This window comes from Contarinia nasturtii, unplaced genomic scaffold, assembly GCF_009176525.2.
Source record: "Contarinia nasturtii isolate CC-2019 unplaced genomic scaffold, AAFC_CNas_1.1 Cnas_scaffold_1037, whole genome shotgun sequence".
Taxonomy (NCBI): domain Eukaryota; kingdom Metazoa; phylum Arthropoda; class Insecta; order Diptera; family Cecidomyiidae; genus Contarinia; species Contarinia nasturtii.
The window spans coordinates 3,728,470-3,744,570 of NW_022198383.1; the positions used below are offsets into that span (position 1 = coordinate 3,728,470).

Here is a 16,101-nt window from a genome sequence, read left to right on the forward strand (position 1 = left end):
TGATAGTCTCCTCGCATAAGATAGATAAAATACCGAATCGAACGATATTTTTTCTTAATTTTTTACCAATACAAGCTTGTATGCCAATTTTGAGAATTGAGAATATGGCTCCCATACATAATCCACATTTTTTCCTTGTGAAAAAAATGACTGACTGTCTATAAATTAAGTGAATTTTAATCAGTTTTATTCGGTTAAAATTACCAATAGGTGATTGAAATCGAATATAGTCGGTTCTGTTTCAGAGTTAATTAAAAGTGATTATAGTCAACACAGTTGACAAAAGTCAATTTCATATACTTATAGTTAACCGTAGTTCAATGATCTATGATCATTCATCAACTATGATTACAATCGATATTCCTCAACTCAAGTTACATGAAGACGCATATATTCACTTATAGTTAACTTTAGCTGGCTGAAATATCAGCCATTTTTGTCCCAAATTAGTCAATTTATAGTCGAATATGAAGTCGAAATATTTCCACAAGGGAAATTGGTCGTATCGCAAAACTAACGCCAAATTCGGTTTTCTCGTACCAAAAAACCACGACCTACTTTTTATATGTTTTTTTTTTTAGAAATTAGAAGTCTATCTCAAATGTCATCAAAATGGCCCGTCGAGGAATTCACCAAATGTATTTCTAGCGCCTGGGTTTCCCAATTGAACAAAGTAAAGGTCCATATCGTTTTTTGGGCCCCGAATATCATAAAACCGGCCTGGAATGTTGAAAACTGAATACTTATTATAGCAAACGCAAGTTAATAAATTGCTTGATAATGCTTTTGTACACACATCGAATATTACTTGAGTTCATTTGAAGTACGCATAGCACAAATTCAAAATCAAAATGGTAGTGAACCGCCGAACGGAGAGTGAGAGATAGTGAGAGAGTTATGCATATTATAGTGTATTTCGTTGAAAATCGCTTGGTCAATCAATTCAGATATTAATATTGAATTATATCACGTTGCCGAACAATTTGACTGTCGTACATTTCATTTATGAATTCTACTCTTTGATACAATTAACTCTCCATTATTTGTCCCGTTTCGGTTGTGCACCACTGCTCTGCGCTTATTTCAATTATACATTTTGCATTCATACGAATTCGTGTAGATCCCCAAAATGGGCCATATGCTTTTGTGGTGCACACTTTGATTGCTATACAATTCAAAGTCACAACTGCACGTAACAATTCATTGCACAGCACCTCACTCGCACACACACACCCACACTATCTATCTGAATCGGTGGATGTAAATTCAAAACTCGATTTAAATACCCAGTCTCTCGTCCTCTCTCTTGTAGAATTTAACATGTGTACACTTTAATAAAATTTATATGCATGAAATTATTCAATTTAGAATTTCGAGAATTCTATTTGATGTCACTGTGCTATATACAATATTGCATACGTTTCGAGTGTAAATGATAAGCTTCACTCGGTCTCATCTCATCTCATCTCTTGGTTCATTCTCTCGACATTTTTTTTGTTGGTGTTGGACGTTGTGCCGCCCAGTTTGGCTCCACCAAACTGAAATATCATTTTCACTCTTGCAAACTTCATCGAATTATTCAATTTATTAAAGTTTTCATCGTTCGCATGCATAATTTGTCCATTATAAATGCGATAGACAGAGACGGGCAAAAGAGAAATAGAGTGTGTCGAGGGTCCGAAACAATTTTGAATTTGATGTTGATGCAAAGGAAGAACTTTTGTTTCGCATTTAAAGTTTTATTACGTTTGCCACAGACACTCGTCAAAATTGTACAAGCAAGTGACAAGAGAAAGAGAGAGAGAGACTGCCGATGATTTGAATCTGTATATTCGATGATTTTGGTTAAGCCCTATCTCTATCTCATCGTGTTTCATTGTTGTTATTATCATTTAATTAAAGTCGTCTGTCTCTGTCGTTCAATCATTCGTCTCATGCAGATAGTGTCCAAACTCCAATTCAATTTACTCGACTCGATATGGAGAAAGTTTTGAGCTGTACACGCGGTTTTTCTACTTGTGATTTTCGACACACACACACACGCACACATAAAAAATCCTAACGAAATTATGATGCAATTTTGGCAAAGCCAAAATAGATTTTAAATCATTTTTGACGTCTTTTGCATATTACATTGTTATACATGGTGATAGTTTTTGTTCCAAAATTTCAACCAAAGTGGCTGTAGGCAAATTTCGAATCGGGTTGCGCAGTAAATCAAAAAGTTTGTTTATGATTTTGTAGAAGAACTGAAACCGTTTGCATTGAATTTATGCTGCAAGAAGGTGTAACAAAATTTATTATCAAGATGCTAACATTTGAATCGATTTTACTGAATTACAAAATGAAACAATGTCGCTTTTTTCTTCGTCATTTCTTTGCTATCTATGAAATGCAACGGTGGTAGCTTCTCAAATTGCATGTTTCTCTGGTGTATTTCAATTAATAAACACAATGTACACACTAATTGAGATCCCAGAAGTCGATATAGCTGCACAAATTCAACCGAAAGTGTTTTCAATTTTTTGCCGTATTTACAGTGTTTGGTGCGATGCTAATGCAAGATTACCTGCACGTAACCATCAAAAAATTGGTAGCATTGGCCAACTGATGATGAAAATGCACGCGACTTGGTAAATTCCTTCCAATATGCTGTTTGCCATTGATTCGTCGCTTTCGGTGTGCATCAAGCATACTTAAAAGGAAAACGCCCAACTAAAATATTCAATATATATGCATACACAGCTTATGTGGCGGGTCGATTCTCTTGATTGTAGACTTTGCCAATGCAAGAAACACAAAGTGTGTTAGTGAAGTCCTAGCATTGAAAATATATATATGCGCATTACACACAGACACGTGTGTATTCAGCAGATGCATGCATCACAAAGGCTAAACCGTTTTTCTCTTCATTTATTGCATTTCGCGTTCAATTCGACCGCAATCGCAATATGCGTTTTATATATGCGACATAATGCTTACAACTACAAACATCTCAGCCAGCCAAATCGATATTTCATCCCATATTTTGAATATAAAATTTTAAAATATCGTCGCTACTCGATGTTGGCATTTTTCATATAGCATTTTTTGTCTCACTGGCTTTCGCTCTCTCTCTCTCTCTATCTCTACATAAATTATTGTCTCCGACGGTTTTTGCATATATATATTTATATTCTGTGACGTTGAGTTCGATGAAGCAGAAACCATTTCATTTGGTATTTTTGCGAGAGATAGTGAGTAAAAAAGAATAAAACGAGGGAAAAAAGCTGTCGAAGAAAAAGTGCAGCACACACAGTGTTTATTTCAGGTTGAAAAGTGCTTCATCGCGATTAGATTAACTATTGACATCTATTCAGTTGACACAAAGCGGTCTCTATGCAAAATCCATTTTATTTTTTTATTTTAAAGTTGGTTGGTCTCTTGTTTTTCGTTTCATTTTAGCGAGTTATGTTGTTTTCATCGCTCGTCGCATAAAAACCAATTTTGAAGCGGTTTGCATTGCTCTTTGTGATGGAAATGCATTGATTGAGGTTTTGTGTGATGCACAAAAACTTTGACGTATGCACATCAACTCCACACTGTCGTTCAAAATTTTATTTTTGTTTTTGTTTTGGGCACCACCAACAACGCGCGACACAAACTGCTTGTGAAAGCGCATTATGCCACTTCATGTCATCGGCATTGCACTGTTGCTCTCCTATTTATTATTATTATTATTTCCCTAGTCCGTTACTCATCTCAATTGGGATAAACAAAAATCGATATTTGATAGTGAAAAAGAAATGGGAAAACCAAAAAAAAGTGCTTTCAGTTCATTGTTCGATGGATTTCGAAGACATAATCTTAATAAACGATGGCGGTTGTCATTGTTTCAGCATCATTTCATTTTTATCGGTGTTTATGCAGACGGAAAATGTGTATCATGAAATAAGTTCTTTCCACCAGCAGCAAACATCTCCCGGATGGATTGTAATGCATTTCAAAGATCGATCTAACTGAAATATTTTCGTCGTTTTTCGTTGTGGTTCGATGCTCATGCAAAGCAATGTGAAACTAAAATTGCGCTTCCACACTCGACGCCCTTTTACCGGTTTCTACCGGTTTATCATTGCATCTCTATATCGAAATGAATGAATTCTCGACATTTCCCGGGGAAAATATTCCGACGACGAAAATATATCGAATAATCCGATTATTTCATAAGCATTTGGCGAATGCATTCAAGCGTCAAGGATTCCAATATAAGAATGTCCCTTCACCGGTCTTTGCTGCAACATCGCATTCAGAAGGTTTTTTTTTCAAACAAAAAAAAGAATAAAGTCAAAAAGCAGATTATAGACGGTGATGCTCATACTTTGGCCAAAGCAAAATAGTTCAAGAGATGGCGGGAATGTATCTCGCAAAATGCAATTTAAATTTGTATTTGTTCGACGAGCTGTACACATTTTCAATGGAGTGCCAAAACTCTCTTACAATCTAATTTCGGTTATTTTTCCAGTGTGCTGCTGTGTGTCGATGTCACATCGTATTCAATTTTAAAATAGGTAATTTTATGGTAAAAAAGTTTCCCAAAGCAAATTAATTAGGGAAATGCCAAAGGGACATGACAAAGAGAAAAAGCGAACAAACTAACGTTCCTGTGCGAAAAATGCTTTTTCCCTTTCACCATTCCAATGAAGTGGAACGTGCGACTCGGATTCGGAAACAAAAGTTGTAGCGCTGCAAAGATCATTAAGTGTCATATCTAACATTAAACACACAAGAAAAGAAAATGGAGCGAAGAGCACTAAAATTCTCAAACGAATAGCGTATATATAGTGTATGCAAGCGTTCGCTCTCTTAACTTAAATGCCCACTTTTTTTTGTTGCTCCGATATATATCTATCTATGGTGAACGACAATGTACCCCCGCCGTGTGTCTGATGTTCGTGTGCGCGCTCCTTGACATTTTTCTTGTCGGAATGAACGAGCATTTTTGCGCTTCATTGAAAATTGAATGTGCTCGTGCTCTGGCGCTTCATGTGTGCACTTTATTTCGCTCAACTATCATTCTTGTCTATTTTTTTTTTATTTTGAAGTCGTTCCGTTTTGCCATTGTCATTATCTCACCGAGTCAAGCACAAATAAGAGTCTGCAGAGACGCCATCGTCGAGGTTGATGGTGCCACTGCCGCCGTTGTTATTGTTGTTATCGTCAAATGGATGAGTACATCTCCATACGTATGGAAAGTTATTTAACTCTTAAGTTTATGCGACATTGAATCATTGAAAACTGACACATGTACATTTCTATTGCGCTTCTCGACACTGCAGCATTTCGTGGAGACACGAAGAAGTGATGTGTGTATTGGATGCCATAGCGTTTGCACGTGTTAAATTATAAAGATGCAATTTATATTAGCCCGTACATTCGTTCATCTCGAGATGAACATCATCGATGCTGTTGCCATCGCAGTCGTCGTCACCCAAGCATATACTTTTGACTCTATATGTTTTTTTCTTTTCCAAATGGAAAAAAGTCGAAAACTGTTCGAAAGCGTCCCTCCATTTGTATGACATCATTCAAAGAATCACAAAATTTGTATCTTCTAACGTGTTTTATATGCAAAAGCAACTTGAAGACAGATTAAAAGTTTGGGTTGTGAGTTAATGTATGTGTGCACGATGTGCAAAGGTCGATTGTGTTTTGCAAAACTTAAAACTGCAATCACTCTTTTTCCATACTTCTCGGCAATCGAATATGCTTTCAGCTTTCTTTTCGTCGGGCGTAATTTCGTCAACACAATGTCGAAAAAACCCTTTGCACTTGGTAATTCTCAACAATTTTTGCTTTTTCTATGTTGTTTCGTTAAGCTTGTGGTATCGAAGCGAAAAACCGGGTCGACAAATAAAAAAGTGAAATAGGGAAAAGGGAGAGAGAGAGAGAGAGAAAAGCCATTTCGTAATTTCCTTGTTTTAGTTGCAAAGTAATAATAACTAAGCTATAAAATATTAAAGCATATTCGCAGTTGACATCGTAGCATGCGCACAACCGAAACAAAAAATAAAAACTCGCCCGTATAATGTTTGTTGAAATCTACTTGAGCATCAAATTCATATTTTCTTTTATTCAACGCTCACGCGCTCATAAAATAATCCTTATTATTTTTATTATGTGTGGCTTTGCTGAAAGTGCATTGAGTCACATAGATACTCCTTTTCTCTCCCTCTCTCTCTCTCTCTGTGTCTTACAAACATCCACACGTTCATTTATAATGTAGCGGCTAAAGTGAAAAGATAAGGATAATTCAATTTCATCACAGTTTTCTATTCCATTTTTCTGCACTCTTTTCTTTTTGTTTTTCAAGTGAAAAAAAAAACGGAGAAAAATTAAAAAGCAAAAAAAAAACTGATGTTTGTCTTGGTTCATACGCTTAAGTGCATGCATTTTTGCAAAGGTAAAAGACATATTACGCTTTTTCACATGTACTTGGGGCTATAAAAACGTGAAAACCACCACAATGTCAATGAAAACCGCGCAAAAGGAAAAGCATCGCACGAATTAAACGATGTGATGAAAGTGCATTTTACTTGAACTTTTGAACAAATACGAATTTTGAGTGAGAGATGGTGAAAAAAAGCGTCGTTCACAGTGAACGTAAAACGAATAATTCGCGTACGGATAAAGTAAAAAATTTGTTTAACAGCGACATCAGACGATGGCGACGACGACAACCACTCAACTTTCATTTGAATAAGATGAAAATTTGCATTATTTGCATGTGCATCTGGATGGGTAGTGCACGCGCGAACGGTATATGTGCCACACATTCGCATCGAATCAAAAATTTATACTCAGAGACCTTCATGCGATGATTTCATGCATTTTCATCATCGCGACCGCGTGCGCGTTTAGCACATTAAATTGCACATACACACCAAATTCCAGTCCACGCACGAACACACCACATTATAATAATGATTACTTTATGGTGTATGGTGGCTGCTGCAGCAGCAAATCGTAATGAATTTTATTACAATTTCAAGGAGAGAAGAATGTGTTGATGAACGGAAAGAACAATTATACAGTAACTTGACACGATTGTGCATGATAACACGACCATGTTCACAAACAGCGTCTAATTTACAAGATAAACGATTCACAAATTTTGAAAGATATGAATAATACAGATTTACAGTTTGGCATATTCCTCTTTTTCTGCTGCTTGCGCTTTTTTCTTCGCTATAGTTGACATGCTTCGCGACAGAAAGGAACTGTAAAGTAGAAAGACAAATTTCGTAATAAAAGACACCATGGAACACAGAATTGAGAATAATTTAATTAATTTTATTAAAATCCCGAAAATTATTATACATTTATATGAAGTGCATGTCACATTATTCGCGCTGGTTTACTGCTCATTTCGTGAATGACTTATGATTCATGCGAATTGTATGCATCCTGTGGAGTTGCGACATCACTAAATTTTGAATTCAATCTCTTGCACATTTGACTTTTGAAAACGAATTCTTTTTTTTATTTTAATGAATTTAATTCCATTTGCCTACTGATCACACGTCGATATGACTCAGCATTCGCAATGTATATTGATGGAAATTATTTTTTGCTTTTCTCGTTTTTGCGATTCGTTAAAGTTTAAATAGAATTGCCAAATAGTCGCTTTTGTTCGTCGTTTCATTCAATTTCATTCTCGTTTCCATCTTTATTTGTCAATTTTATTTAACTTTCTTTCATTGGTGAAATACATTTTCCTTTTATCGACGGCAGCCAGCGTACAGCAGCCCCGGCTACTTCAATTTTCGATTTCAATTTGACACTCGTTCACAGCATCTGGTTTTTATGCGTTCTTTTTAGGCGAACCATCTTTTTCATTCTTCGTTCGTTTTTTTTCTTCTTTATTCGTCCATTCTTATTCTTATTCCATCTCGGTTTTCACAGTTTCATTGTAATCGTTTGTTCGCCGAGCGCACGATGTGTATTTGCACTTCACCTTTTCGATCCACACCAATTATTTACATTTTCACTTTTCGATTATCCTTTTGCATACATATTGGTCGGTTCACGTTGCCGCACATTTGCCATTGACATTGAGCGATTGAGCCATTGAATGCAGTCCTCATTTGCTCTTGGCACTCGACATTACCGTAAGGAAAGTGCACAAAAGAAACAACGGCACAGAGAGCGAGTGGGGGGGGGGGGAAGTGAACTAAATGAAAATGAATCCATCATGTAAGTGAGAGCGCTTAAAGAGCGCTATTCCAATTTAATTCATCTGCACAAACAATGCCGTGTTGCACCAAACGGAGACGAAACGAAGAAGAGAGACAGTGAAAATAAGCAGTACAAAACGATTGCCTCTATTTAAAAGTCTGGTGACAATGGTACAAATAGAGTCTTTCGCATTGACAGAATGGTGAATAATCACACATACAGATCACATGCATACAAGCATATACGGTATATAAAGTTGATGTGCTTTCTCATTGACGCCACCGTTAAAAACATAATCGAATCTCAATGTCTGTTTTCAGTGCGGTAGAAAGCAACAGCAACCAATGGCAGCAATTTCAACAATAAGTCACTTTTACACAATGCCCAACTATTTGCACTGTTCACACTCTCTCTCTCTGCCCCTTCCCTTCCCCTCTCTACTTCTTCAAACAGAGACAGACACACATAAACAGATACCGAATCTTCTTCATTGCGCTTCGGTTTTGAATGTAAATAAATTTATGTAGTCATAAATTGAGTACGGTACAGAGTATGGGGCATTTACATCTCTCTTCGGCATCATCGAAATTCAATTTTCTTCGTTTTATTCATCGAATTATAAACGAAATTCAATTTATTCATTGGCGTTTTAAAATATGCTTGGCATTTGTTTTCTGTCTCATCCGTTTTATGAATGAACCGATAATCATCACGACTTTACAATCAATTGTTATTTTCAATGCACTTGAATGAGACAGAGCGAAAAGGAGAGAAACTTTCAAGCTCGTTCGCTTGAATTATTGCTTCGATTGTGCACAATAAAACTCAAGTTAATTCCACAAATGAACTGTTTTTCTTTGCATTTCATTGCAACAATACATACACATACCGACACATATGCTTATGCAAATCGTAACACTGAATGTAAATTGAAATCGTCGTCGATCATAGTCAGAGTTTTGACACTCGCTTGCCTATCCAATTCCATACAATTTGAATTATTAAATACAAGCACATCGTACATTGCTGACACTCAACCGATTCGAGAACGATGTAAAGCGCACCAGCAAACAAGAAGCGATGCCGAATCGATGTTTTCATTAGTTCGTTATTCACTCAATTATTAAGACAGACAGAGAAATTGTCTGTCTAATGTTCACAACAATTGTGCGCAGAGAGAGAGACACTGCACTGCAGAGCGTGTGGTTTGAAATATGTTAAACGGCCAAAGAATATGTTCGATTCAAAAAATATGAGCAGACAAAAGAAATTCAAGTGAATAAACATGATTGTGTTTTCATTTTCGTAACGAAGACGACTTTAGAACTGTAATTAAATGAAACATGCATGCGCTGGAGTTATGACAAACAAATGAAAACTTTTCAAAAGACAGAATGATATTTCAGTTTTTTTGGGGGGAGAATTAAATCATAAATATTGCGCTTGTTTACGCGCGCCGCCGTCTCAATATGTCGAAACACTGTCGAATTGAGAAGAATGATTAGTTGAAATCATTTTATTTTCGGTTTTTTGTTGTTGTTTGCGGTATAAAATGCATAAAAGCATATGCTATCATCGACACGATCGCAAGGCACAGCCGGCGGCTCATTAAGAGAATGAATTTATTCAAATTTAAATGCTATTGTATCACAATCAGACAAATGACAAAGCTAAAAAACTTGAAATGCGCGCTCAGGCTCATTCGGTAGAGAGAAAAAAGAAACCACCGAGTCATTATCATTGCGGTATTGGCATGCTTCGGGATGGATATATTTCATTTCAAAACTTTTCGATCTTTCGTCTTGATAAAGTGCACAAAGCTCACAGCAAGCGTAAGCAAAACTCCCCATTTCTTCCATATATTTTTTTTTGTTTCGAAAAGACAATATCAAAAATCATAATTCATATCGTTCCATGAAAAATAAACCGTAATAAAGAAGAAATGTTTGTGTGTTGAGAAATGTTTATCTTCTCTTTTGACGCTTTCGGAAAGAAAAAGTGCAAAGAGAATGTGGCCACAAGCCGCAAGAAATTTGCTCGTCTTATGTGTGTGTATATGTAATCATTTGATGAGATGCACAAAGATGCAGAGCATTGGCTTTCGATGAACAACAAAAAAAAAAACTGATTTCGTCCATAACAATTGTAACCACGAAAAAAGAACTGTATTCACTCGGTAATTTCTGGTTGTGGTTCAGTTCAGTGTTCGAGTCTAGTGTGCAAGAAGCATCCAAAGCAAAATCGACAAAAACGCGCTTGATTATTATTGCACGAACTCTGTCTTTCGCGGTGCAGTCAAGATATCGGGCTGGTCCGTCCTTTATTATTACATGGCGAATGAGCCAAGCGGAAAAAAAACTGCACACACATCGCCAGTGAAGAAAAAAAAAAACGAAATTACATCCTGAGATATTCGCCCGAGATAGACGTGCGGCTCTCTGCCACACAATTATGCTTATCTGATTGCAATTTGATTATATCCATCAAAGCCTTGGCATTCAAATACACTCAGAATCTCTATCTAGCTCTTTCTTTTTCTTTCTTCCTTTCTCTCGTTCGATGTCCGTATGTTTATACACATGCTGGCATATTATTATTGAGTGCCAAACTCCCGAAGACGAGACATGAACTCCGTTCGCTCTTACAAACAATCGATGAATGCATTTTATTGTTTGTGATATGCAATTGCGGTTGGTCGTGCTGTTGAGGTTCATTGATCGACCGGAGCTCATTCTCTCACAATCTGCACACTCTCTCTATCTGCCTGTATAATATTTACACAATCGTTTCGTGATCATCCGTTCGACCAACAAAAGAGATCAAAAACGAACATGAAAATTGAAACAATAAAAAAAAGAACATCAAAAACAGCACAGAACACAGAAGAAGAAGAGAAAAAAAAACGCGACTGAATATCAACAGCAGCATCAACAGCAGCAAAACGATTTTCTTTGCCATTTGCATTATAATAATGCGAAGAACAGGAGCCTCCATGAATTTTGACCACAATAAAAGAACCTTTAGAAAAGAGTACATACGAAACACACACGACTAAATTACAATGGCAATTCGCTTCTTGAAACGAAAAACTTTTGCAACAGTACTCATTCAGAAAGTCTTTTACATTTTTATTGGTCACAATGAAAAAGCCAATGGTTTCGACAACAAAAGAAGAAGCAAAACCGAAAAAACAGAAACCCATATGTGCAGAGAGAAAGAGATCATGTTCATGCAGGCAAACTTTTCCTTCGTACATTCGTATATTTCGCATATTTGTCTCTGGCGACAGTAATTTCTTCGTCGTTCACCTCTCTCGTAATAAGTATGAATCAGTGTGGCAATTGAGCGAGCGCAAAATAAGTGAGAACGAGATGGAGAGACACTGAAAAGCCAAAAGAGCAATTGTTCGTCATTGCATATATGAATTTTTGCTTGCGCACACTGAAATCTAATGCTGTGGAAAAGCAATAAAAATCGAAAAACGAACAACCATTCCATATGCAGATTTGGTTCTCATGGTCGAATCGGCAAAGTGATATAAAGAGAGCCCTTTTGGTCGTTCACATTGGAAAATTGTGTTCGCCAATTTTTCAATGCAGTTCGCCAATAAAACTTATTTCGGAATTTATTGTGGTTGTACTTTTGTGAAAAGTTGCATCGAAGGAATTTCACTTCGATATTTGTTGGTGTGTGTGTGTGCGCGCTTTTTCTCTCTCTCCTATTCGCCATTGTCGTCTTGTGTGATTCCATAAAAGCGAATGAAAATGTCGTGCTCCGTCCGATCTTCGTAAATTTTTCCTCAATGGCACGAAAATCTATACAAATTTACGGCGCGTGAATACTGAATAGAGAAATGAAAAAGAAAAGCATACAAAAAGTAAATAATGGATACAGACAAAAGGCTTTACCATCGCTTGAATCCCATTGAATTTTATTTAAATTCAACGCAAAATGCAAATTTTGCAGAAAAATTGCTGGTTGCATTTGGTTTTTTGTGCTAGTATTTCAGCGAGTACAATTTTTTTTTTAGCCACCCGAGATCAGACAATATAACAATGAATGAGAGAATGATGGATGATTTGTTTGATGTGGTCATGATAAAATTTAATTATACAGAATGCGGCGACCTTAACATATCAAACAAAACATTCGAATTCGATGTCCAACTGATATGATGCCGATGATCTACATCATTTTTGGCTCAATCACAGCGAGTGCACACACACATGCAGCATTGAAATCAGTTTATCGAAAATGCAATGCCAATCACGAAGATCAATAAAATGAAAATCGCTGCCCGGGCAATCTTTCGTTCGTGTTGTGACACAGTGCACGCTGAACGAACAATTGTTTCTATTGGACCATAAATCTCTATCTATCGGTTGAAAATGTCTTTTGTCGGTCAGTGTGCGGCAATGTTTCTCTTAAAACTATAAAAAACGAACGAGAAAAAAGACAGAAGGATGTATAGAGATAGAGATTTTTCGCAATGATTTTGTATTGTGCACGTCTCATCAGCAATCGCTCAAAAAAAAACCCGTGTGTGTCACACACACACACTAATGTACAGTATACCATATAAAAGGGGACCCATATATGGTGAATGAAGTGAATCCAGTCAGTTATTTGATATTCAATCAATGTGCGCCACATATCTACCATTTAAATGTTAATTTATTCCAGAAGCATCCATCGACGTCTCGGTGAGTGCGAGAGAGAAAGAGCAAAACATGATCAAAATGCATTACCCTCTCCTTCTTCTCCTCCTCCGCGTCGTTTTCTGGTACATACTTCCATATAGCTGTGATGTGTGCACTGTGAATAGTGCACAGTAGTTAATTTTCGAAAAGAATTGACTGAAAGAACAATGGACAAATATCTAAATATAAATAATGGAGTTTCCAAGTAAATCCATCACATTGAAATGCCGAGACGTGCTTGACTCACTCTCTCTCTCTCACCCCGCTCTATCTGCAATTTCTCTTTGCCCAAAACGGTGAGCCAGCGAGACAGAGAGGTAAAGAGCGAGAGTGAGTGATGTAGAGTCAGATATAGTTGTGAAGGGTTATTTTGATGTAGAGTTTGCAAATTTTGCGATGAATTGGCTGTTTTTCAGTTTTGTATCTGAAGTTCAAGTTTGTCGCTTAAATTGCAAAATTTGTTTCATGAATTTTGCGTCGAGATGTGATAGCAGTGAGATATGTAAAATTTGCAAGTATTTCATTTTGTCGTCAATGTCAACATCATCGTCGTTTTTGTCTTTTGTTGTTTTCGTCATCATCGTCATCTTCGTCGTTTTTGTATTCGACGATGGTGGCGGCATTTTCCATCGGTTGTTTCAACATCGGTTATTTAAATGAATTGTCTTTGTTATATTATATTTTATTGTTACAGAATTTTCGGATGAGCGAAACCAAATCGCGTCGTCATAAAAATAATAATGATGATGATTATTTTCATCCATTGCACAATTCAGAATACGGAATAAATATCGTTAGGCGGTAAAAAGGCTGAATGCACGAATAATGCATGAGAAGAATACGTTTGAATCGCACATCGAAACGTTGAACAATGTTTAAGAGGATTAACCATTACCTAGCATAGTTTTGATTCCGATTGAAGAATATCAAGAATCGAGTGGGATAATTGATATACCAACAACTACAGTGTCTAACACAATGCTATTCGTTTTGTTTTCGCTTTAAAAATTCATTGTGAAAATACATAAAGAGTATTGCATGCAGTCCGGATAGAATGATGCCGGCACGAACGACATTTGTTCTGCATGAAAATGGAATTGACAATTATATCAAATAAGTACTAACGTACTAATTACAAATACACGAACGCGTATGCAAAGGAATCCCGATTGCATTTATCTTAATCGCCCCCCAAAACGAAGCAAAACGAGAGAAAATAAGATCAAGTGCAGTTAAAGAAGAGAAGATACATCTTTAAATCCATAAAATAAGCAGAACATAATTTAATCATGAACTTTGAATAACACAACTTTTCCATAGAAACATCAATTCATCACGGAACAATCAATAATTGTACCCAGGAAATATTCACGTGAACTTGGGATTTAAAAAAATAAAAAAAAGTTATAAACACAGACTGAAAAACGAACACACACATAGTGAGAAAACTCTATATTTTCTATGCAACAAATCTCGGACGCTAGCAATTCCAGTGTGTTTGTGTGAGAGCGTGTCGAGTGATTTATACGTTGCACGTTTTCAATTCGGAGAGGAGAAGATAACGAATATAAAAAAAAAGAATTGAATTCAGTCACATTGCATAAAGGAAACGGGAAGAAAAAAAACGTCGTCACAATGACGATGAAATCAATGAAATATTCGGATTGTGATACAATAATGGACGGTTATAATCCAGTGCCGCCACCGTTGCCGAGACGCGTACCACCTGTACGTAATATTTATGCAGAACCATTCGCAACGGAAACGAATACAGCAAGGTAAGCATTAATCGAACCAACAACAACAAAATTTGAAAATGAACAGAAAAAAAATAACCATTTCGCATATATTCACGCGCGGCGTCTGTCTACCATCATTAGATTGGCTCTTTATCAACCCATAAAATACATTTATCGCTGTCTAGCGTGCATCGGAACCCATTTTGCAACATGATTCCCGATAAACCGTTCAGTCAGGAAATTGCATTTTTTTCTTGTTGCAATTCCTATTGTTATTGTATCGCTTTCTCCCATGCAATCGATTGCATGGCATTGCATCATCGACATCAGCAACTTTTTATTCATCTATTGTCGTAAAGTATGTTTTGAAAAATGTTGAAATCAAAATTCAATTGCAATTGAACATGGCATTTGTCATACTCTGTTCACCATCAACAATTGGCATCGACGAATTAGACCGTCAATTTATGAATGCGAATCGATATCCGCACGTAATTAGCCCACTGCAGACATGTCGAAAAGTAATGGTCAAAACTTTACTAGCTGCATTTTTGCTAAACAACCAAACAATTTCCATTGCTTTTGCTAATCGATTTTAATGGCATCGTTTTTCATGTGAGTGCCATTGTTTTTAAAGCCAAAAATGAGAGAAAAAAAAAACAACAAACTAACGGAGAATAAAAAAGAGATTGATCGAGACACAAACCGAGCAAACAGTTAGCAAATTTTGAAACTCGAATCTGAAATGGCGTAGAATCGAATCGGGTGAACGGAAACAATGTCTAGCAATAAAACAAAATTAATGGAAAAAGTTTCCGTTTTTAACGGTTATGTATTGTTACATCATTTTCAGTGATAAAACCCGAAACAAACACATACACATCCCGAAATTTTGTGTCGATCGGTGTTTTGTTCATTTTTATTTTATTTCATGTTTGGCCATATTTTGCCTGGCGCTTCGCATGTGGAAAGGCAATGATAATACTATTGAAGTATAACTTTCTTCTTCATTCTCGAGAAAATAGCTCAAATAAATAAATTGCTGCTCCAACATTTTTTCGTGATAATAAATTGGAAAACGTTTTTGACTATGGCGGCGTATCTATTTCAATTTGTGTTTTCGTCGCGAATAAAGAGTATTCGTGTGGGAATTCTTACGTAAAAAAGATATGAGAGAAAAGATCCTTTTCGGAATGGGTAGTATTTCAATTTGAAATTGAAAGAACATATATATAACTCTTTTGCATAATATTCGATTTCGAGTGAATCGCAAATCAATTTTTTCATACCGTACACAAAACGATGGTAACATCAGAATCGAGCGTTACTTTTCATAAAAGTCAATTTAGAATATCTGGCATATTTTCTGATGTTGGTATGGTACAAATGGGCACATCTAAAATGCGTCATCTGGCATCATCTAAATAACAACGTATAAAAATTCTTTA

At 36.3% G+C, this 16,101-nt stretch overlaps 1 protein-coding gene across 5 annotated transcripts in view; it reads left to right on the plus strand.

Moving 5' to 3' along the window:
* The window catches only part of LOC116344503 (teneurin-a), a 383,641-nt gene that overhangs the window by 184,780 nt on the left and 182,760 nt on the right, over positions 1–16,101 (plus strand). The window contains exon 2 of one of the 5 annotated variants that reach the window (XM_031773086.1): positions 13,609–14,692. The exons of the other annotated variants lie outside the window; for them this stretch is intronic. Within the exon in view, the coding sequence (XP_031628946.1) occupies positions 14,550–14,692 (143 nt within the window). The 5' untranslated portion in view covers positions 13,609–14,549. The remainder of the gene's footprint in view (positions 1–13,608; positions 14,693–16,101) is intronic. 5 annotated transcript variants of the gene reach the window in all.